General features: G+C 40.7%; 2 protein-coding genes across 4 annotated transcripts; one reads left to right on the top strand and one right to left on the bottom strand.

Annotated features, from left to right (window-relative positions):
* Positions 1-3,872: 3,872 nt before the first annotated feature.
* On the top strand, positions 3,873-15,355 carry ndufa6 (NADH:ubiquinone oxidoreductase subunit A6). The gene is made up of 3 exons (XM_034190830.1): positions 3,873-4,049; positions 13,043-13,158; positions 15,137-15,355. The coding sequence occupies exons 1-3, from the start codon at positions 3,911-3,913 to the stop codon at positions 15,266-15,268; spliced, it is 387 nt and encodes a 128-aa protein (XP_034046721.1). The 5' UTR covers positions 3,873-3,910; the 3' UTR covers positions 15,269-15,355.
* Positions 15,328-20,956, bottom strand: LOC117528230 (essential MCU regulator, mitochondrial-like). Of its 3 annotated transcripts, none has more exons than XM_034190827.1 (3): positions 20,743-20,956; positions 20,476-20,665; positions 15,328-15,671 (listed from the first exon to the last, which is right to left on the bottom strand). In XM_034190827.1, exons 1-2 carry the CDS (start codon positions 20,887-20,889, stop codon positions 20,525-20,527), a joined length of 288 nt encoding a protein of 95 aa, XP_034046718.1. In that variant the 5' UTR covers positions 20,890-20,956; the 3' UTR covers positions 15,328-15,671; positions 20,476-20,524. The 3 variants fall into 3 exon arrangements, with proteins under 3 accessions (XP_034046718.1, XP_034046719.1, XP_034046720.1); XM_034190828.1 differs by having other exon boundaries at positions 15,328-15,669; positions 20,504-20,665; XM_034190829.1 differs by having other exon boundaries at positions 20,476-20,662; positions 20,743-20,954.
* Positions 20,957-25,319: the final 4,363 nt, after the last annotated feature.

The raw sequence follows: 25,319 nt of genomic DNA, 5'->3' as shown, positions 1-25,319 counted from the left end.
CAGGCTGTGGAGCAGCACAGGTAACACACGACAAGATCATTTGTAACCTTCACTAATGCTGTTTCTGTACTATGATGAATTCTAAAACCTGACTGAAACTCTTCAAATAGACCATTCCTCTGCAGATGATCAGTTAGCTGTTTTACAACTACCCTTTCAAGAATTTTTGAGAGAAAAGGAAGGTTGGAGATTGGCCTATAATTAGCTAAGATAGCTGGGTCAAGTGATGGCTTTTTAAGTAATGGTTTAATTACTGCCACCTTAAAAGCCTGTGGTACATAGCCAACTAATAAAGATAGAGTGATCATATTTAAGATCGAAGCATTAATTAATGGTAGGGCTTCCTTGAGCAGCCTGGTAGGAATGGAGTCTAATAGACATGTTGATGGTTTGGAGGAAGTAACTAATGAAAATAACTCAGAACAATCAGAGAGAACGAGTCTAACCAAATACCGGCATCACTGAAAGCAGCCAAAGATAACGATACGTCTTTGGGATGGTTATGAGTAATTTTTTCTCTAATAGTTAAAATTTTATTAGCAAAGAAAGTCATGAAGTCATTACTAGTTAAAGGAATACTCGGCTCAATAGAGCTCTGACTCTTTGTCAGCCTGGCTACAGTGCTGAAAAGAAACCTGGGGTTGTTCTTATTTTCTTCAATTAGTGATGAGTAGTAAGATGTCCTAGCTTTACGGAGGGCTTTTTTATAGAGCAACAGACTCTCTTTCCAGGCTAAGTGAAGATCTTCTAAATTAGTGAGACGCCATTTCCTCTCCAACTTACGGGTTATCTGCTTTAAGCTGCGAGTTTGTGAGTTATACCACGGAGTCAGGCACTTCTGATTTAAAGCTCTCTTTTTCAGAGGAGCTACAGCATCCAAAGTTGTCTTCAATGAGGATGTAAAACTACTGACAAGATACTCTATCTCACTTACAGAGTTTAGGTAGCTATTCTGCACTGTGTTGGTATATGGCATTAGAGAACATAAAGAAGGAATCATATCCTTAAACCTAGTTACAGCGCTTTCTGAAAGACTTCTAGTGTAATGAAACTTATTCCCCACTGCTGGGTAATCCATCAGAGTAAAGGTAAATGTTACTAAGAAATGATCAGACAGAAGGGAGTTTTCAGGGAATACTGTTAAGTCTTCAATTTCCATACCATAAGTCAGAACAAGATCTAAGATATGATTAAAGTGGTGGGTGGACTCAATTACATTTTGAGCAAAGCCAATTGAGTCTAATAATAGATTAAATGCAGTGTTGAGGCTGTCATTCTCAGCATCTGTGTGGATGTTAAAATCGCCCACTATAATTATCTGAGCTAAGCACTAAGTCAGACAAAAGGTCTGAAAATTCACAGAGAAACTCACAGTAACGACCAGGTGGACGATAGATAATAACAAATAAAACTGGTTTTTGGGACTTCCAATTTGGATGGACAAGACTAAGAGTCAAGCTTTCAAATGAATTAAAGCTCTGTCTGGGTTTTTGATTAATTAATAAGCTGGAATGGAAGATTGCTGCTAATCCTCCGCCTCGGCCCGTGCTACAAGCATTCTGGCAGTTAGTGTGACACGGGGGTGTTGACTCATTTAAACTAACATATTCATCCTGCTGTAACCAGGTTTCTGTAAGGCAGAATAAATCAATATCAACTCAATCAATCAACTTTTTTCTTATATAGCGCCAAATCACAACAAACAGTTGTCCCAAGGCACTCCATATTGTAAGGCAAGGCCATACAATAATTATGAAAAACCCCAACGGTCAAAACGACCCCCTATGAGCAAGCACTTGGCAACAGTGGGAAGGAAAAACTCCCTTTTAACAGGAAGAAACCTATCATATCATTTACTAACAGGGACTTAGAAGAGAGAGACCTAATGTTTAATAGACCACATTTAACTGTTTTAGTCTGTGGTGCAGTTGAAGGTGCTATATTATTTTTTTCTCTTTGAATTTTTATGCTTAAATAGATTTTTACTGGTTATTGGTGGTCTGGGAGCAGGCACCGTCTCTACGGGGATGGGGTAATGAGGGGATGGCAGGGGGAGAGAAGCTGCAGAGAGGTGTGTAAGACTACAGCTCTGCTTCCTGGTCCCAACCCTGGATAGTCACGGTTTGGAGGATTTAAGAAAATTGGCCAGATTTCTAGAAATGAGAGCTGCTCCATCCAAAGTGGGATGGATGCCGTCTCTCCTAACAAGACCAGGTTTTCCCCAGAAGCTTTGCCAATTATCTATGAAGCCCACCTCATTTTTTGGACACCACTCAGACAGCCAGCAATTCAAGGAGAACATGCGGCTAAACATGTCACTCCCGGTCCGATTGGGGAGGGGCCCAGAGAAAACTACAGAGTCCGACATTGTTTTTGCAAAGTTACACACCGATTCAGTGTTAATTTTAGTGACCTCCGATTGGCGTAACCGGGTGTCATTACTGCCGACGTGAATTACAATCTTACCAAATTTACGCTTAGCCTTAGCCAGCAGTTTCAAATTTCCTTCAATGTCGACTGCTCTGGCCCCCGGAAGACAATTGACTATGGTTGCTGGTGTCGCTAACTTCACATTTCTCAAAACAGAGTCGCCAATAACCAGAGTTTGATCCTCGGTGGGTGTGTCGCCGAGTGGGGAAAAATGGTTAGAAATGTGAACGGGTTGGCGGTTGGGCATGTTTCTCCTACTATGGTGTTGGGCCTAATATATCGCATACCAGGTATCATGGATCAGTTTGGATATGTCAAAATACTTGAAGAGGTCATGTTGCCTTATGCTGAACAGGATATGCCCTTGAAATGGGTGTTTCAACAAGACAATGACCCCAAGCACACTAGTAAACGAGCAAAATCTTGGTTCCAAACCAACAAAATTAATGCCTCGCAGATGTAAAGAAATCATGAAAAACTGTGGTTATACAACTAAATAGTAGTTTAGTGATTCACAGGATTGCTAAAAAAGCAGTTCGAACATAATAGTTTTGAGTTTAATATAGACTCAAATTGATTGGCAAGTAAATTCAAACATACAATGAATTTGATCTGGTATTATTGGTGCAGGAACAATAGGAAAAGAAAAACACTTCTATAAGAAGTAAAGCGAGTTGAATAGACAAAACCATATTCACTGTTAAATAAAATTAAATGGGCTGGTGCAAAAACAGGTGATAGAGCATATATGTACAGTACCTTTCAGTGCAGCGATGACCAGTCTGCTTTATGGTAGTGGGGAAGGGAGGCAGAGTAAGTTGGGGTCTCTGGCGTTGTTTGAGTCTAGCTGCAAATGGAAAGAAGCTGTTTTTGTTCTTGAGGTTTTGGTCCTGATGGACCTCAGCCTCCTGCCAGCGGGGAGGGTGACAAAAGGTTTGTGTCCTGGGTGGGAGGGATCAGTTACAATCTTCCTTGCTCACCTCAGGGCCCTGGAGGTTACAGGTCCTGTAGGGATGGCAGACTATAGTTGATCACCTTTTCTGCTGCATCAATGCTACGCTGCAGTCTGCACCTGTCCTAAGCAGTGGCAGTAGCATATCAGATTGTGATGGAAGAAGAGAGTAAAAGCTTGCTGCAGGAAAGTGCCACTTGTGGACTTACAAACTTACTGATGCATGCACAGGGTGTCGTAACTTTGCAGGCTATGTGCTTATTTTACTTTATCTTTTAACTTTTATCATAATTGGCAGCTCCATGATAACGTATGTCACATTTTTGTGTCAAAACTTGTCAAGATATTGTTAGACCCCTAATTGCTATTGTGCAACGACAAACTTACAGTTAAAACGGATAAATTCCGAAGATTGATTGATTTATTGGCAGTAACGCTATCCCGTACAAGAGGAGCCAGCTGGCCTATAGGTGGCGGTAGAGCGTTTTAGTCGCATTAGTTTGACAGGAAGTTGCGTCAGAAGCGGTCATGGCGTCCACAGCGGCGACCCGAACAGTCACTGGTGCTGTCAAAGTCGTTAAACCGATTTTGAGTCGAGATTTAGATGAAGCTAAGCGCAGAGTTCGGGAACTGTACCGGGCCTGGTACCGAGAGGTTCCGAATACAGGTACGTGGATCCAGCGTAAAAGAAAAAAGTGTAAAGAAAAAAAAAAACACTTCAAAGCAGCGCCAAGGTCGCGACTGTTCAATCTGCTACCATCTGAAGCTTCTCCAACAAATATATGTACTTTAAATATCGTTACTTAAGCTCCTATGCATGTTTGTTTTATTTGACATAATGGCTGGGAGTAAAATCTGAGCTGTATGCTCGTTTTCACTTTGTCCGTGTTTTGACTGAAGTGTCTGTAAGGAGGCGCGGGGCCACAATCTCTACCGGCGTGAAGTTAGACAGTAAGTAGTTCATTATTCAGACAGTAATAGACCGTATCGGAGTTCCGCGCGCGCAGGGGTTGATGGGATGCCAGTGTTACAAACAAACCCGTGCCGCACGCGCTTCGGCAAAACACTTCAATATCGCTCATGAGTGCGCGCCCTTCAAGGACATTTTGCACCTAAGTTATGAAGAATACATGTTTTCTGGTAGGAAATGAAAAAGTGAGCAAGTGGAAAACTTCTTCAGGCAGGTAAAATGGTCACCAGCCTGCACGAAAACAGGCGCATGAAAAAGCTTAATGTCACTCCCTGTAGTGGAGGAGGGATCAACAAGCACTAAAACAGGTAGAAAAATCATGAAGAAATAAGCTTTATTATCACACACCTGCTTTAGCTCATAGCCAAGTTGAAGTGTTAGGTTTGGGTGCAGTTCTGTGCGTTTCCCATCAGTAAAGTGTACACTGCAGACACGAGAATGCTTGTTGGGTGTCCAGTTCTTTACACAGCTGGACTCCAGCTGCTGCTTTCTGTTCACTAACTTTGGCCATTCTGCTCTCCTGGCTGGCTCAGTTGGGAATGGGAATAGCTGAAATGGCCTTGGGCAATCACAATCCCCAGAGGCAAACCTGCAGTCGTGTACCACACTCTCTGCTTCCATCTCTCAGTAGATTATGTGCTATTCCCACAGTCTTTCACTGCACATATCCGCCCATCTTGCCTCTACTACCAGTTGAACATCTGCTGCTGGTCTGGGAGCTGTGTATCATTGAAGTCCATGTGTTGAGAGTGAGATAAGCATGAATCGCTGATGTAAACAAAGCCTGATGCAACAGTAAGCAGTGCCTGACATGCGCGTACATGGGTTTGTTTGTAACGATAGCGGTGACCGGAAGTGGATTCACGTCATGCGAACTCAGAACTTCGAATCAGTCTATTCACAATGAAGCAGTTCTGGTTGTATTATGGGCAAAAAATGTCTTTAAAATGGAAATAAATGTGCCCTGTTGAATTCTACCTTTAAAAAATCCAAAATAAAACAATGATTTGGTTTTGATGCTTAAACCAAAAATACGACGACAGATTATGGAAAGCGTAAACAGACATATACTCATTTATTAGGCTTGTGCTTTGAATGAAATCTGTCAACTCCTTACACGTCACTCTAGTCACAACTTTAGTTAAAAAAAAGTGCTGCAAAAACAATTATGAAAAGAACTGACAGTTACACATCAAAAAACAACTAGAAATAAAAGAATGACAAAAACAATTTAAAAATTTAAAACAATAGTCAAGATGACAAGTGACTACTGTACAAATAGTATTTCGAAATTTCTGATTTTCTGCTCTGAATAACTGTCCACATTTAAGCAGTAATAGCTTTTACATGCCCATATATGTTGCGTGCCCTTACCCCATGCCCACAGTGGGCATGGGGCAAGGGCACGTGACATATCTGGGCAGGTGGTGCCAAAATGCACTTGCTCATGTAAAAGCTATTACTGCTTAAGTGTGGACAGTTATTCAGATTCTGGACAGTGATTCAAATTCCAGACAGTAGTTTGCCATATCATTAAATACAGTGAAATTGAGGGATGGGAGGGGGTGAAATGGAGGTTGGTGGGCATGAGGCAAGGGCACTTGACATATCTGGGCAGGTGGCGCCAAAATGCACTTGCCCATGTAAAAGCTTTTACTGCTTAAGTGTGGACATTTATTCAGATTCTGGACAGTGATTCAAATTCCAGACAGTAGTTCATCATATCATTAAATACAGTAAAATTGAGGGGTGGGAGTGGGTGAAATGGAGGTTGGTGGGCATGGGGCAGGGGCACTTGACATATCTGGGCAGGTGGCGCCAAAATGCACTTGCTCATGTAAAAGCTATTACTGCTTAAATGTGGACATTTATTCAGCGTAGAAAATCAGAATTTTCGAAATATTATTTGTACAGTAGTCACTTGTCATCTTGAGTTTTTTTTTAAATTTGTCATTCTTTTATTTCTAGTTGTTTTTTGATGTGTAACTGTCAGTTCTTTTCATAATTGTTTTTGCAGCACTTTTTTTTTTAACTAAAGTTGAGACTGGAGTGAGGTGTAAGGAGTTAACAGATTTCATTCAAAGCACAAGCCTAATAAATGAGTATATGTCTGTTTACGCTTTCCATATTCTGTTGTTGTATTTTTGGTTTAAGCATCAAAACCAAATCATTGTTTTATTTTGGATTTTTTAAAGGTATAATTCAACAGGGCACGTTTATTTCCATTTTAAAAACAGTTTTTTTGCCCATAATACAACCAGAACTACTTCATCGCGAATTACTGTCTGAATAATGAACTACTGTTTACTGTCTAACTTTACGCCGGTACAATACCTGCTGTGGTCAGTACTTTGGATGGACTGGGTGCTGAGTTGTGATGGAGAACAGTGATTGTGTTCATATGCTGTGATCTTTGCCCTGGTCGCAGCACTTGAAGCTGAGTGAAGAGTTTGGGTGTCTGGGTTTGCGATTGTTCTGGATCAACAGTAAGATCCAGACTTTCACGAACTTCCGTCATAAGTTTATCAATGTGGTGACAGTGCCAAAGCTGTAGATTCACTTATCTCTGCAGTGACATTAATGTCTCTGGGTCCTCGTCCTGACCTTTCGGTCCAGAGACACCTGGGAAGTCCTGACGCCCCTTAACCCACCAGGAGGTTAAAAGTCCCAGTCTTTAGGGTCCTGGTGTGTCCTTTCTTAAGCCTGGTTCACACGACAGGATTTTAAAATTATCTGTAGGTTTCTAAAACCTGAGACCACACACATGAAGATAAAAATCATGGATCTAACAGGTTTGGTTGTATAGTGTGTGGTGTGCAGCCACACGGTAAGGACAACATCACCACACACGAACAGATTTCACACACAAACATTTACAGTTCAGACAGGAAATCTCGCAAAATCTCTCGATTAAACGTGACTTCAGAGTAAACAAACGGAGATACTTTGTGGACTATTTACAACAGAAGGAAAAAAAACGATACAAAAAGAAAAAGAAAAGGTGTTTTTTAAAGGAGTGGAGACAGCGCGACCACCGGACTTTCTGGTAAGTCAGAACAGCTGTTTTGATTTTATTTTCCGCTCCGTACGTCCGTCACCTCGCTTTCTGATTGGCTGCACGTCACATTCAGCAGGCTGCATGCTCGTTTGTGATTGGAGGACACCACACACGCTGTGATATCGGGCCAAAAAAATCCAACATGTTGAATATCCTCGATTTGCGATCGTCGCGTTCCTGACGCCCTTCCGAGCAGAGCAGAGCGCTCTTAACACACCACAGACGACAGGAATATCTGATAAGATTATCTTTAGCGTCATCACAATTGTTGGGTTGTCCTTAAGATAGTCAGAAAGGGAAGATCGGGTCCGATATCGGCCTAACTATCCTGCCGTGTGAACCCGGCCTTACTGTATGGTTGTGAGATATGGGCGCTACTCTTTGGTATTCTGTCCCTTCAGGGAATCCTTGGGTACTGCTGGAAAGAATTTATATCAAACACACTGTTATTTAGAGACACTCAGATGTGAATAATCACTTGAATTGTGATGGTTTGTTGGCTATAATGTTTTATCCATGTGGTGCATTTCTCTGGACATAATCCAGAATGCAGAGGCCTGTGTTTGGGGACTTCAGCAAAGCAAAAAGGACAAAGTGATGCCCACATTTTACCTGACGTTTCCATATAGATGGCTACTGGTCTGGCAGGATGGTTGTTACCTAGAACCCAGGGTGGTTCAGTAGTATAGTGAATGCAGGGACACACGGCATCCCGCATCTGACCCTGACCCGCCATGTAACTGTAAACTTGATCCACAATCTGGGAAGAGCATCGCTCAAATTAATGTTAGAATATTCAGTTTTCTTTATATATATATATATATATATATATATATATATATAAATGAGCTGCTAGCTGATGCGTTCACTGCACGTCAGTCATTACAAAGCATCGCGGAATTTTGTTGAGTTTATGCTTAAAACGGCCTTGTTTCTGCTTAAAACTGACTTTAGAATGATTTAAGAGGTTTTGCCTTTATCATCTGATGGTTAATAATCCCATTAATCCATTTGATTGCTTTGTGTGAAGAGACTCCGTCTCAGATGTGCTGCTGTGGTTCAAAATGACACATGCGCAAATGCAAAATGCGGACCGATTTTTAGGGGCAGACTATTCGGTCTGCGTCACCGGACGACATATCTTTGTGACCGTGGTGGGGTTCGAACACCAGATCGCTTGTACTTGAGACCAGGCTCTACCAGGTCAGAGCAAGATTAATGCCTCGCAGATGTGAAAAAATCATGAAAAACTGGTTATACAACTAAATACTAGTGATTCACAGGATTGCTAAAAAAGCAGTTTGAACATAATAGTTTTGAGTTTGTAGCATCAACAGCAGATGCTACTATTATTGTGAACACCCCTTTTCTACTTTTTTTTTTACTAATAGCCCAGTTTCATAGCCTTAAGAGTGTGCATATCATGAATACTTGGTCTTGTTAGATTTGTGAGAATCTACTGAATCTACTGGTACCTTGTTTCCCATGTAACAATAAGAAATACTCAAAACCTGGATTAATCTTTTTAGTCACATAGCACTACTATTATTCTGAACACTACTGTGTGTGTATAATATATATAAAGTATCTCGGGGTCTTGTTCATGAGTGAGGGATGGATGGAGCGTGAGATCGATAGACGGATCGGTGCAGCATCTGCAGTGATGCAGTCGCTGTATCGGACCGTCGTGGTGAAGAGAGAGCTGAGTACGGGGGCAGAGCTCTCAATTTACCTATCGATCTACGTTCCGACCCTCACCTATGGTCATGAGATTTGGCTCATGACCGAAAGAACGAGATCGCGAGTACAAGCGGCCGAGATGAGTTTCCTCCGCAGGGTGGCTGGGCGCTTCCCCGGGGAAGACCCAGGACATGCTGGAGGGACTACATCTCTTGACTGGCTTGGGAACGCCTTGGGGTTCCCCCGGAGGAGCTGGGGATCGGTGTGTGTGGATCGGGAGGTCTGGGCGGCTTTGCTTGAGCTGCTGCCCCCGCGACCCGACTCAGGATAAAGTGGAAGAAAATGGATGGATATTTGTATGTATGTATGTGTGTGTGGTGGTGGTGTTCATTCCGCTTCTCCAGGTTTTGTTCGGGGTTGCCACAGCGGATACAGCCAGATCCGCATCGGTAATTGGCACAAGTTTTATGCCGGATGCCCTTCCTGATGCAACTCCAGTTTTACCTGGAGAAACACACACAGCTGCTGGTGTTCCAAAGAGGTCTCCCATCCAAGTACTAACCAGATCCTGCTCAGCTTCTGAGATCTGACGGGATCAGGCTTACACAGAGCAGATTGGCTGACACACACACACACACACACACACACAGAGCAGGATTGAGAAAGTAAAATGTGAGACTGTAAATTAAACATGGAATTTTAGGATGTTGCAACACAGATACAAAAATAAACCCTAAACCTGTCTCAAACTGTATTCTGCTACTAGATGTAAAGACTGTTTTTATTCTCCATGTTTTTGATAGAAAATAGGACTTGAAAGTCTCATAAAAAAAAACAGATGAAAGCTTTTTTTTCTCTTCACATTGCGTGTGTTTTTTTGTTTTTTTTTTAACTTCACACTCCAAGAAGTTTGTCAACATTCTCAGAAAAGCAACATGTTCACGTGCTGACCTAGCAGGACAAGACTGCCCTGGTTTCAAGACCCATTTTCATTACTGGAGCGAAGTCTGCTGAATCTGAACCACACATGATGTGTGTCTGTGGAAAGCACTTTGTTATACCCAGTGTTTTTATGCTGCTGCTCAATGAAGTTGGGGGGGGGCACTATGTTTTCACCCTGTAAAGGCAAGCTGGCATCTATCTGTAAACATTTAGTTTCCACACAATAACTAAAGAACACCTTGTCTGTTTGAAACCACTTCAATATGGGGTTAAAATTGTCTCATTAATATTTGTAAATGCACACAGGGTGATCTACAAATAATCATTGATTTGCAAATGTGTTCACATATCCACAAATGCAAATTTCATATTTGTAACTTGCAAATTGGTCTTTGCAAATAATGTTGTATTTGCAAATATAAAACATAATTTGTAAAAAAAAAAAAAAAAAAATTACATTTGTAAAACTAGAAATTGTACGATTGGTCTCGTAATTTTCGTAATTTTTAAATTGGTCTCGTATTTGTGAATTGAGTTTCAGCATTTGTAGATCACCAATTACACGCATTCATCGCTTTCCTCTGCAACGTAATTTTGAGACATTCTTTTTGTGAAATCCGCACAGATCCACAAACAAATGCCAACTGATTCACAAATACACATTCGCGCACACTGCATATCCACTAGATGGCAGTGTGGTTCCATTCATTGACGTGGCTGAAACTATATGCTCCCAGATGACTCTTTAATCGTGATCGTTACTGAGTTTTTAAAATGCTTATCGCAAAGCTTTTTTTTTTTTTTTTTTTTTATGACATCATGCAAGTTTTATAAGTCCGCGGACACTGATCTGTGTGTTACAGATACAAATCAGTTTCCTCGGATCCACGGAGTTTCGAGGAGAATAAATGCCACTCAAAGCCTGGCTGTTACGACAGTAACAGTCGTAAAGCGGGACTGGTTGGTTGCTGCGGTGACACTGTAGTTCCTGTGCGAAGCTTAGCTAAATGTAGCATGTGGACATCGCAAACTTTTAGAACTTTCAAGTTTTTAAAAGAAGAATTTTGCAGCATGTCTGTGTCACGGAGCACGCACAGGCGCAATGCTCTTTAATACGCTTATTTGAACCACTGCGTTAAAGAGTACAACACTAACACCCCTACCCCCCTCCCCATGATGAAATCCGCGGACACATAATTTAAAAAAATAATTAACCTTGCAGACAATATCACCACATACATACCCATCCATCAGACACCTCCATTACGGTAATGTGAAATGATTTATTCTGAAATGTCGGTCTTCTCTCATCCGGGAGCATATAGTTTCAGCCACATCAATGAATGGAACCACACTGCCATCTAGTGGATATCCAGTGTGCGTGAGTGTGTATTTGCGAATCAGTAGGCATTTGTTTGTGGATCTGTGTGGATTTCGCGAAAAGAATGTCTCAAAATTACGTCGCAGAAGAAAGCAATGAATGCGTGTAATTGGTGATCCACAAATGCTGAAACTCAATTCACAAATACAATTTCCAGTTTTACAAATGTAATTTTTTTTTTTTTTTTTACAAATTAAGTTTTATATTTGCAAATACAACATTATTTGCAAAGACCAATTTACAAGTTACAAATATGAAATTTGCATTTGTGGATATGTGAACACATTTGCAAATCAATGATTATTTGTAGATCACCCTGCGTGCATTTACAAATATTAATGAGACAATTTTAACCCCATACTTCAAATCTGCCTTAAATCTGAAAGGTGCTATATAAATAAAGTTTCTTCTTCACGTTGGTGTATTGGGGGATGCTGGAGGAAGGCTCCTTTTGAAAATCGCTGTCATCCGTATGGCTGCTACAGTTGCCATTTTTATTTGCTTTTCCACACAATAATTAAGGAACACATTGTCTGATGGAAACTATTTGATCTTGAAAATGGGGGTGAGTACATTACATACAAATTACCATGCTGCAGTCTCTGGCTATATACAATTTCCAGACTTTATTATCACCTCTACTATAATAACATACGAGCAGGGGCGTTTCTCTTGTTGGAAAACCTGTTCACTGAAATAATTGTTAGTATGTTTATGAAGCCTTTCTATGCACTGCATATTGATATTGTGACATTGATGAAAGCATACCCCCCCCCCCCCCCCCCCAAAAAAAAAAAATGCCGGTAAATTTCTTTGCAAATTACTGAAATTTACCATGACAACAAAGAGCTACTCCCCACCAGTGTAGTGGGATACTTTGTATGTACTCCCGTCACAGTGGGGGCAAAAAGTATTTAGTCAGTCCCTGATTGTGCAAGTTCTCCTACTTAGAAAGATGAGAGAGGTCTGTAATTTTCATCATAGGTACACTTTAACTATGAGAGACAAAATGAGGAAAAGAAAATCTTTGGTCTTGGCCATGGTTGAGTTTGGAGTATGACTGTTTGAGCTCCAGTTACCGGGTCGTGATTGTAATTAGAGCGCACATACGCTTTCAACCTAAGGGCCCCAGTGACCTCCCCCTTGGTGCCCCCAGTCACCATTGCAAGTTTGGTGTCAATTGCTTAATTACAGTGGCTGTGCATAGTGAACACACATGGCCAGCCTTGTATAACACACACAGTCAGTGTGTGTATACACACGTACTACATACTTTTTACTCATATTTTAGCTCCTCTCCCCCCTCATTCTTTATAATAGTTTAGTCTATATGTATTTTTCTTCTATTTCTAGTTATATTTTTAGTGAGTTATTGCAACAACAAAAGAATTTCCCATTGAGCTTAATGAAGTATTTCCGATTGTCTAGAAAAAGTAGTAGCAGTGTTGTTCTTTGGGTTAACCTGACTTTGTTTTTAAACTGTGTATTCTATTAACAGCAGTTTAGCTTTGTTTGTCACAGCAATAGTCCTGAACTTAATGTGCAGCTGAACCAGTTTTAACAGCCCGCTAATGACTCGGTCCGACTGCTCTTACCTTTATGAAAGTTTGTCTGCATCTGTCTCTACAGTGACTTCGTTTCAGCTGGACATCACAATACACCAGGCACGAGCCAAAGTGAGGGAGATGTTCAACAAAAATAAATACGTGACTGACCCCCGTGTGATCGACATGCTCGTCATTAAGGTACGAACTAACTCTTCACAAATTCCACAACTACATCAGCTGTAAATCTTTATATTTCTGACCCACATTCGACTTGTGCTGCTCCAAAAATTCCCCTTTTTTATTAATAGATTCAGGCTGGGAAGCAGTGGATTAGTAGTTAGCACTGTTACCTCACAGCAAGAAGGTCATGGGATTGATTCCCACCTGTGGCCTTTCTGTGTGGAGTTTGCATGTTCTCCCGTGTTTGTGTGGGTTCCCTCCAGGTGTGCCGGCTTCCTCCCACATCCAAAGACATGCAGGTTAGGTGGATTAGAAACTTTAAATTCACCGTGGGTGTGCGTGCGGGTGTGAATGTGTTTGTCTATATGCAGTGGTGGGCACAGATAACCAAAAAAATTAACTTTGATAACAGATAATCGGATAACTGATAAGTTATCTTTGATAAAGTTAAAACGATAAACCACCTACAAATGTATCAGACGTTACAGATAACTGATAAATTACAGTATTGTCTCCGGTACACTTGCAACTACTAACAAGCTGATTTTGAGTTTAACACCATGATCGCTTCTGAAAGCATCAAAGGCAATGACAGACCCAATCAATGAGTCAGCACTTCTGTCTTTGAGTGTTCTGCCCCCTGCTGGAAGCTGCAGTTTACCACAAATCTTCCAGCACAAACGCAGCTGAGAGGAGCCGCAAAGCTCAACCCTCTACTCAGTCACAATGCTGCCATCAGGCGGAGGTCTTGGAAAATAAAGCAGTGCTGACTTATGGTTTGGTGTAAATAAAATGAATACTGATAGAATAACTCCATTAATGTCAATTGTCATTTGTGCAAAGTTAAGATATAACATATATCTTTTTATGTTGAATAATACACTAATTCTGAAGTTTTGTAGCAAACACAGACGGATGGCATTCTGGGTAAAATGTGCCTCTGGGGTGAATACTGCCATGAAGACTACTGGCCAATAGATGGCAGTAGAGACCTTGAAATCTTGCCAAAACAAAATTCCAGATAATCTTTGTCTGCTACTCTGCTACGTTTAAGTTGCGTGGAATTTAATAAACACAATAACATCATCTATAAACCTGGAGAATATATTCACGAGTTTTAGGCACTTGAGTTTAATGCTGTTGTCCGTGGAGCCTGATCAGTGTCTCAAATGCATTTCTCATGTCGTGAACGTACTGAGATTACCCTATACCCATAATGCACCTGGACACAGCATCTCCACACTAAAACCTTAAAAATTAGCGCATTACTTTAAAACTAAAACATATATCTGATATTTTCACTTTATAAAACTTCAGACATGACGTTAATGTAAATAACTTGTCCAAAATTAGTTTGGTTAAAATTTGAACCATAAGTTAAAAATGTATGCCTCTGAATGACTTGGGTGATATTGCCCACATATCAGTATGGAGTTAAAAGAAATGTTTGTGTTTTTTTTTTTTTCTTTTTGTGACCAGTTCTCCTTTGCCTGCAGAGGATAAAGCGGTTTCTTCTAGAAGCAGCTCTTCTCTGTTTGCAGAGAGTAGAACTACACATCTACTACAAAATATTTAACAGGTAGGTGTTCAACTGAGTTTGTATTTTATAAGTGTTTGTAGCTGTTTAGTTTTGTTTACCACGTTAACGGTCTAAAATTTATTGGAAGATAATTAGTCCGATAATGGTTTTCAAAGTTATCTGAAAAGATAATCTGATAATGAAAGCGTTATCTTCGATAATTATCAGTTCTCTGATTATCGGAACTGTGCCCACCACTGTCTATATGTGGCCCTGAGACAGACTGGCATCCTGTCCAGGTTGTACCCCACCTCACTCCCCATGACTGCTGCAGTAGGCTCCAGCCTCCCTTGACCATTAATTGGAGTAAGCGGGTGAAGATGAGTGAGTGAGAGTCAGGCCGTCATCACAAAGGGCAGGAACATGTTGTGAGGCTGCGTTGACACGTGCTCTCCGTGCGCTGTTTTTGTGTTCCAGGGGAAAATGGAGCTGCAGGAGACCATCAACATTTGGAAGCAGAAGACTCACATTATGCGTTATTTCCACGAGACGGAGGCACCTCGTCCTAACGACTTCATGACCAAATTCTACCAGGGTCATGATCCATGAACTGTGTGTTTGCTGACCTTTGACACCTCTGTGCATAAATATTGTGAGGCAGATGTTTCCTCGCTGTAAATACACTCATTTAATGAAGGCTGATCGTTATGCTTCTGTTTTTCAGAGTCAGAGTTTCTGTCGTTACACATTAGTTGTGCGGTGCCACAAATCTGCACAGAATTCAACCAAACACTGTGATTCTCTCCTTAATAACAATTTATTAGCACATGCACACACAGTACAACACGAGCAGCAGTGGGACAGCCCCGTGTCTCTGGGTTGGTAACAGTATACCCCAAATCCAGTGCAGGAAACGCCACTTCAGAACAGTAGAAGGAACTCTGGGATGGCAAATTACTGACTTATCTCAAACGCTCACAGACACCTCAGTGGTTTTGACAACACAACATCTGCAGAGGACAAGAAAAAAAAAAACACAGAAAGGTTAGCGTGCCACACGTGCACGTTTATGGAGCAGCTGAAGATGATAGAACAAGTTGTACAATTCTACGGCCATGAAAGCAACACTTTCCTTGTTGTAGCTCAGAATTTGATTAAATCTGCAAAAGTCTTTCAGTTTTCAGGACATAAAGATGCTGTGACTCTTTACATTCTTAGTTTATGAATGAAAATGTAAAATTGCTGACATGAGATTCATCAGTGTCAAAACAGGACTTTCTCAGTCAGGAAAAATGTTCAAGTGGTTCAAATGGAAAGTTCAATAAAAGCCACAATGCTGCCCTCTAGTCTGAGTGGTGACTCGGGCTGCAATCAACAATTATTTTCATAATCTGTCAATCAAGAAAATAACTACAGATTCATCAACAAGTTGTTTGGTTCAGAAAATGGTGAACACTGTCGATTGATGTTTTTCAGAGCGTAAGGTGATGCTTTCAAATGTCTCTTTTTTTTTCTTTTTTTTTTTTTATCCACAGCCCAAAGGTGTTCAGTTTAATGTCAGAGAAAAATAAAGAATATGCAATATGGTATAATTGCTATGTAAACATGCAAACGGATAAATGGTGTCGTGCAAAATTTTTTCCGCCAAGACCCCAAAGGTTACATTGTTAGATTGGACATTTTGTCCAGATGTTACCTAAAGAATATTCATTATGACACAGGAAAAAAAAAGTCTATTTTTGTGTGGAGCAACTGATTAATTGAATGACTGCTGCAAAGTCAGAAATGAGGAATAATGGATGGAGAATTGGAACTACAGGTTTAGCCAGCTAACTTCCAGGTCAGGAGGCACACCATGTTGCCACATCCACCACACTACGGAGCCCTCAAGATCCTGGATGGCAACCACTCAGACAAATAACAGTCCATCGCAGCCTCACAAAAGTAGCCATTTTTCTGATGCAACTAGGTGAAACGTGGGCAACCGTTTGGTCTTTTCTGGTTGCTGGGGTCCTCAGCACTGAGACACATGGCCAAAATGTCAGCTGATGTTCCCTCACAATAACACTCATCATCTGAGTCTCCCTAAGTAACTGACAAAGTAATTCCATCAGTACTCAATGATCATCCAAAAGATATAGTATCTAAGACATCCAGTTGACAACTTATCTAATCATGAAGACCTGGTTATCAAGGCACATATACAGTATTTTATTAGTCTTGATTGTGCCCAAAGCAAGACTAGACTGCAGCATCAGTGGATTCCCTGGACCACCAACATGGTATCATTTGGACCTGACCTAATGTCATAAGTTGTTGGTTAAACATTTAGCATCATACAACAGTGCAAATCTTCCTGTTAATAATTAGCTAGGTTGGTGTAGTTCTGTCCATTGAGCAACACTTTGATCTGACCATAGGACAAGTTTGCCTACATCTCAGAGTGCGCTGGCAGTCAGGCGCATCTGACAGTCGCAATCCCTCAACTCTGCAATCGCCAAAATATGTTTTTCAGAAAGTTAAGAAGTTGCAACAAATATCAAAATTTTTTGTCAAAAATGCACTACAAGCATGAAGAAAATTTTTTAAGAACATGGAAAAATAACATTTATCTGTGCTTTTTCCTTTAAATGGTGACATGCCACTGCTTTCCATGCCATTCTCCCTTTGGAGGGGGAACACAGGCTTGTATCACAGTGCAGACTGGCCCAATGGATGTGCCTCATTAGGCAAATGTATATGGACTGTTATGGTGCATTGATCTGGACAGACATGGATGTTCTACATAGTGGTGATGGAAAATCTTCGAAGAAACTGGCTGCCGTTTTTAGAAATGTGTTGCATGTTTCTAGTTGCAGAAGGAGGTTCTGCGCTGATGCCTCAACTGATTAGCAACCTGCAAGTTACTTTCTTAATTTTTGGGGGGGAGTGGGGGGTTCAGCTTAGAGTTAGAAGGCAAACTCAGCCTAGGTTACATGTAGTAGTTGAGGGTGGAACTATGCCCGTAGCTCCAGTATGTTCTTTGTAGACGTAATGGGGTTGTGTGTGTCCCTGCATCCTTTTAACACATCAGGGTCCCCAACAGTGGTGCAAGGCTGCAGAAGCAGGTGGGTGAGCTGAGATGGTACTACGCTGGGTCCCACTGCAATGCCAGGTGTATTTGAACATGATAGTTTTGGGGGTAATTCTTCATCAGGGCAAAAATTAATTCTAATCCAGTTACATTTTTTCTGCAAATCTGGTTAATCGTGTGAGATTTCAGACCCTAAAATACTGTGTGGACAGTGGCAAAATATTAAAACAGTTTCACATTTGATGTGTTACTCTTCCCCCTGACTGCGTTGCTGCGCAGGTGTCACTAATGGCGCTGTCAGCTGAACAAAAACTAGTGCAGTGTCGACAATGTCAAAATGCGTGGAATTAATGGATTTAACTGGATTGATTGATTGGATTTAACTCAATGCAGCTGACGAGATGGAGAAATCTGTGGGTCTGCTCACAGAATTTCCAGTTTGGCATGAAGATGCTGTTGCTACGGTAAGCTTTGAGGAGCCGACCACACCCTTTCACAACGATTTGCCGACCAAATTACTTACAGAAAAATAAACTGTGCAAACGATGGAATTGGATGAGAATGGGAATAACCCTGTTGTGTCTGATGATTTGTGGATGTTCATGCTGGTTATATGGTTGCAAATAGCCATGTTATCGGCTCCGCTAATGCCATGTTGGTCCACTGTAAGTACAATTTACTATTGTCCTGGATGGACAATTGATATAAGGGTGATTCTTAGACTACGGCACTTATTATGTCCTTTGATCATATTGTATGAAAAACAGAAAAAAGGGGAAATTTCACACTTTTATAGTCATCTTTACAATGAAAGTGTGTTAAGAAATTTGTTCTAGTAGTCTCTGATGACTTTTTACCTTTTTTCAGCATCATATGCAAATATTGCCGTTTTGTGCTTGTCCCACACCCAGACTTATGATCTTCAATGATAAAAATGAATGGTAAAGAAACGTTTTTTTCTAATGTTTTAAAATATCTCTGAATAAAATATCAGTAAAATAATCAAAACATAATTGGGGTATTTAATGTCATACAACTGTTGTGATTTTTTTTAAACAAAATGTAGTTGTCCCACACTATTGCCGTAATTTCCACCACAACACTGTAATGTCCCTTTAAACAGTTTGTATGAAAGATTGTTTGGGTAGTTTCAATGGAGATAAACAGTGACATGAGAGCACATGTGGGTGATTCTTTAACTACGGGCACTATTGGCCTTGTAAATGTAATTTCTACCACACCATTGCCTTACAATATAAAGCGCCTTGGGGCAACTGTTTGTGATTTGGCGCTATATAGATGTGCTCTGATGTCACTGTTTATCGCCATAGAAACTACCCAAACAATCTTTCATACAAACTGTTTAAAGGGACATTACAGTGTTGTGGTGGAAATTACGGCAGTAGTGTGGGACAACTACATTTTGTTTAAAAAATCACAACAGTTGTATGACATTGAATACCCCAATTATGTTTTGATTATTTTACTGATATTTTATTCAGAGATATTTTAAAACATTAGAAAAAACGTTTCTTTACCATTCATTTTTATCATTGAAGATCAAAAGTCTGGGTGTGGGACAAGCACAAAAAGGCAATATTTGCATATAATGATGCTGAAAAAAGGTGAAAGAGTCATCATAGACTACTAGAACAAATTTCTTAACACACTTTCATTGTAAAGATAACTATAAAAGTGTGAAATTTCCCCTTTTTTCTGTTTATCATACAATATGATCAAAGGACATAAGTGCCCGTAGTCTAAGAATCACCCATGTATATAGCGCCAAATCACAACAAACAGTTGCCCCAAGGCGCTTTATATTGTAAGGCAATGGTGTGGTGGAAATCACATTTACAAGGCCAATAGTGCCCGTAGTTAAAGAATCACCCATAAACCACTAACTTATCGGCAGATAGTTTCTAGTTGCGTCGGAAAAAACGCTTGTATGGAGACAAGTCTACATTTAAGTAAATAAGTTATCAGCAGGAAGTCCGTCAATCACTTGTGCCCTAGCAAATCCAAAACACACCACACAACAAACACTTAAGTTCTAGCATTACTGTGTCCATGACATCCCAGTGCAATAGCGGCCCATAAATTTTAACATCAAGATTGAACATCCCCTTTCAGTGTGTAAAGCATTTCCGAGACAACTCTGACTGTTGCCACCTTTTTCAATGTGGAGTGCATGTGTTGTGCAAGTAATTGTGGGTAGGTGACATCAGTGTAGGCAAACGAATTGGCAATGGACTTGTAAAGACTGGAAAGCAGCGTCACCTAATCCACTGCAGGCCAAGGTAAGCGGCTATACTGTATATAAATGGTAATTTTAACTTTTATATTTAGTGGCGTAAACATGCACGTTTATGTCTGTAGGGTCCCTTGCTGTGCTGTGAGATGTTTGACATTTTAGAAGCTTAATTAGAATTGGGGGGGGCATAAAAACAGATGGAAGGACTTCTGATAATAAAACCACAGTTGACTTTATCTTATCTAAAATACATTAAAATTTTTGGTAATATGTCCCTATGTATTGTGCAGGAGCAGAATTGCGATATGGCCCAGGTTTAATTCACCAATCCTCCACTTTTGCATACTGTGTGGGACATGGATGCAGTGACATTATCACAGAACTCTAAAATGAAGTGTTTCAGGCCTAAACTTTAGAACAGGAACATTTCTACGTGCACGATTCTACGAACTCCAACCGGTTTTAAGTACCAAAATTAAAAACTGATTTTGTACAATATGTCCCCTTTAAGTGGTACCTTTAAAGCAAGGAAGTCCCCTCAGTCATCATCATCGTCATCCTCAGGGACGAAGATGTCGTGTTCCTCCAGCAGAGCAGCAAAGTTCTTGCTGATCTGAGTCCCCACGTACAGAAACGGGACCACGACCAGAGCGATCCGGACCAGTCCAAAGGGGGTCTGCTTTTCAGCCGCACATCACAAAGAGCAGTCAGATCACGTCACAGCTGCAGCAGGCTCCTCCCACAACTCTCACTCACCTTGTTGGGTTTGGGCAGGATGGCGCCGGACTGCGTGCACACGGCGGTCCGGTTCGGTGTCACGGTCCATCCCGGGTTGCAGCAGGGGGTCCACCGGGTGTTTGTGAGCACCGACAGCCGGGCCACACGACCGAGGGCCCGCGACATGTTCAGAGCTGCGGCAGCAATGCGGGAAAGAAAAAAACAAAAAAAAAAACAAAGCACGAAGATTGGAGTGTGGAGCCGCAACAGCGACCTCAGCCGGTGATCCAACAGCATAGCAGCACATCAAGGGTCACGGTGGGGCCCATTAATAACTAACAAGGTGTGAGAAGGCAGTACATTACATTATTATCTGTATGTTCAGTAAATAACATGCTGCAGTAAGAATCTTATTTCTTTTTCATTCAATTCAATCAAATGTCATTCAATCAAACATGTTTATTATTTGGGGTCTGCTCCTTTCTCTGCCCCTGACCAAGGCAGTCTCTACATCTGGAGTTGGTCCGTGACCCGGGGCTGTGGCTGCCCACTGCTCCGAGTCTTTGGATTGTGTTTAACTGTAACTGCGATGGGTTAAATGCAGAGGACACATTTCATTTTATGTGTGTTCAATGACAATAAAGGCTCTATTCTATTCTATTCCGATATGCGACATTACCGGTGCAGCTGCAGGTTACACAAGCATCATTTGCAGACATTGGTAAACAAAACAATGTTTAAAAAAAATGACAAAAATTAACCACTTAAACTAAACCAATCTATATGTTTAATAAATACTGTACAGTAAAATATTTACAAGATACAGGTAATATTTTAAAGACAAGTTCTGCCAGGAAAATAAAAATAGTTACTCCACAGTAAAAGTTATGCTTCATCAAATGATATATATATACACACACACACACGGTGCTCTCCAAAAATACTGGAACATTTGGTATTTCACACATTTTAAATGGACTACATTTATATGGCAGTTTTCCATCTGCATCAGATGCTCAAAGTGCTTTACAATAATGACTCACATTCACCCCATTGTAAGGGTGCTGCCATACAAGGTACTCATTACACACTGGGAGCACCTAGGGGATTAATGACCTCGCCCAAGGGCCCCTAATGACTTTCCAGTCAGGATGGGATTTGAACAGAGGGCTCTGGTCTCGAGCTCAACGCTTATCCACTAGACCATCACCTCCCCTCACATTGTAATTTGTTTATGCCATTTCAAATGCAAAAATCTTCCTCTATACCACTTCATTCTGAAGCTGTATAACTGGTGATACAAAATGCAAAATATGCATTATGCACAATTTCTCCAATCACAGCCAGAGAAGTATACAGCTTCTTTTGAGTTGTCTGGGTGTCTTTACTCACTCTTCTTCTTGCACAGTCACTCAGTTTTTAAGAACTCCACACGGATTTGCCATAGAGTGCCATTGTATTTGTTTATAACTGCTGTAAATAAAGTCCAAGACATTCAGTGACTTAAAAATGTTCATGTATCCATCCCCTGACTTGTCTGATTACTTATGCAACCCCTCTTCTTGGTTTTTATACTTTTAATTAATTTATATGTTGTAGAGATTTACTTTCAGTTTGAGTTTTAGGAAGATAATTTCAGAAATTTTTATTGTTTTGTATTTGAAATGGTATAAACAAATTAAAATGTGTGAAATACCAAGAGTTCCAATACTTTTGGAGGGCACTATATATATATATATATATATTGCAAGTTCTCCCACTTAGAAATCATGGAGGGGTCTGAAATTTTCATCTTAGGTGCATGTCCACTGTGAGAGACAATCTAAAAAAAAAAAAAAAAAAAAATCCGGAAATCACAGTGTATGATTTTTTTTTAAATAATTTATTTGTATGTTACTGCTGCAAATAAGTATTTGAACACCTACCAACCAGCAAGAATTCTGGCTCACACAGACCTGTTAATGTTTCTTTAAGAAGCCCTCTTATTCTGCACTCTTTACCTGTATTAATTGCACCTGTTTGAGCTTGTTACCTGTGTAAAAGACACCTGTTCACACACTCAATAAATCACACTCCAGCCTGTCCACCATAGCCAAGACCAAAGAGCTGTCTAAGGACACCAAGGACAAAACTGCACAAGGCTGGGATGGACTACAGGACAACAGGCAAGCAGCTTGGTAGAAGACAACAACTGTTATGATTATTTATTAAAAAGAAGAAACACAAGATGACTGTCAATCTCCCTCGGTATTGGATTCCATGCAAGATCTCACTTTGTGGGGTAAGAATGATTCTGAAAAAGCTCAGAACTACACAGGAGGACCTGGTCAATGACCTGAAGAGAGCTGGGACCACATTCACAAAGATTACATTAGTAACACATGATGCTGTCATGGTTTAAAATCCTGCAGGGCAGCAAGGTCCCCCTGCTCAAACCAGCACATGTCCAAGCCCATTTGAAGTTCATCAGTGACCATCTGGATGGTCCAAAGGAGGCATGGGAGAAGGTCATGTGGTGAGATGAGACCAGAATACAGCTTTTTGGAATCAACTCCACTTACCACGTTTAAAGGATGAGAACAACCCCAAGAAAACCATCCCAACCGCGAAGCATGGGGGTGGAAACATCATACTCTGGGGGTGCTCTTCTGCAAAGGGGACAGGACGACTGCACCGTATTGAAGGGAGGATGGATGGGGTCATGTATTGTGAGATTCTGGCAAACAACCTCCTTCCCTCAGTAAGAGCATTGAAGATGGGTCATGGCTGGGTCTTCCAGCATGACAATGACCCCAAAGACACAGCCAGGGCAACTAAGGAGGGGCTCCGTAAGAAGCATTTCAAGGTCCTGGAGTGGTCTGGCCAGCTTCCAGGCCTGAACTCAATAGAAAATCTTTGGAGGGAGCTGAAATTCCAAACCTGAAAGATTTGGAGAAGATCTGTATGGAGGAGTGGACCAAAATCCCTGCTGCAGTGTGTGCAAACCTGGTGAAAAACTACAGGAAACGTTGGACCTCTGTAATTGCAAACAAAGGCTACTGTACCAAATATTAACATTGATTTTCACAGGTGTTCAAATAATTATTTCCAGTAGTAACATACAAACAAATTAAAAAAAAAAAAAAAATCATACATTGTGATTTCCATTGTGATTTTTTTTTTTTTTTTTAAGATTGTCTCTCACAGTGGACATGCACCTAAGATTAAAATTTCAGACCCCTCCATGATTTCTAAGTGGGAGAACTTGCAAAATCGCAGGGCGTTCAAATACTTATTTTCCTTACTATATATATATATATATACATATATATATATATACACACACACACAGTGAGGCAAATAAATATTTATAGAACGGCTGAGTGGATCCTTGTCATTTGATTGGTGCTTTTAATGTCACATGACATGGATTAATTCATCCCATTTATGTTGCATTGCATTTAGAGTACAAATTTGGTTCCATACTCTTGGCACACACACACGCACAGATGCACACGCTTGCGCATGTACAGTAGTGTTCAGAATAATAGTAGTGCTATGTGACTAAAAAGGTTAATCCAGGTTTTGAGTATATTTCTTATTGTTACATGGGAAACAAAGTACCAGTAGATTCAAATCCAACAAGACCAAGCATTCATGATATGCACACTCTTAAGGCTATGAAATTGGGCTATTAGTAAAAAAAAAAAAGGGGGTGTTCACAATAATAGTAGAATCTGCTGTTGACGTTACAAACTCAAGACTATTATGTTCAAACTGCTTTTTTTAAGCAATCCTGTGAATCACTAAACTAGTATTTAGTTGTATAACCACAGTTTTTCATGATATCTTCACATCTGCAAGGCACGGAGTCAACCAATTTGTGGCACCTTTCAGCTGTTATTCCACTCCAAGATTCTTTAACATTCCACAATTCATTCACATTTCTTGGTTTTGCTTCAGAAACAGCTTTTTTGATGTCACCCCATAAGTTCTCAATTGGATTTAGGTCCGGGGATTGGGCAGGCCACTCCAAAACATTAATGTTGTTGGTTTGGAACCAAGATTTTGCCTGTTTATTAGTGTGCTTGGGGTCATTGTCTTGTTGAAACACCCATTTCAAGGGCATGTCCTCTTCAGCATAAGGCAACATGACCTCTTCAACTGTTTTGACATATCCAAACTGATCCATGATACCTGGTATGCGATATATAGGCCCAACACCATAGTAGAAGAAACATGCCCATATCATGATGCTTGCACCACCATGCTTCACTGTGAACTGCGGCTTGAATTCAGAGTTTGGGGGTCGTCTCACAAACTGTCTGCGGCCCTTGGACCCAAAAAGAACAATTTTGCTCTCATCAGTCCACAAAATATTCCTCCATTTCTCTTTAGGCCAGTTGATGTGTTCTTTGGCAAATTGTAACCTCTTCTTTTATTTAACAGAGGGACTTTGCGGGGGATTCTTGCAAATAAATTAGCTTCACACAGGCGTCTTCTAACTGTCACAGTACTTACAGGTAACTCCAGACTGTCTTTGATCATCCTGGAGCTGATCAGTGGGTGAGCCTTTGCCATTCTGGTTATTCTTCTATCCATTTTGATGGTTGTTTTCTGTTTTCTTCCACACGTCT

The sequence above is a fragment of the Thalassophryne amazonica genome, chromosome 16, assembly GCF_902500255.1.
Source record: "Thalassophryne amazonica chromosome 16, fThaAma1.1, whole genome shotgun sequence".
NCBI lineage: Eukaryota > Metazoa > Chordata > Actinopteri > Batrachoidiformes > Batrachoididae > Thalassophryne > Thalassophryne amazonica.
The sequence above is the reverse complement of the archived record's forward strand: the minus strand, read 5'-3'. Positions and strand labels throughout refer to the sequence as shown.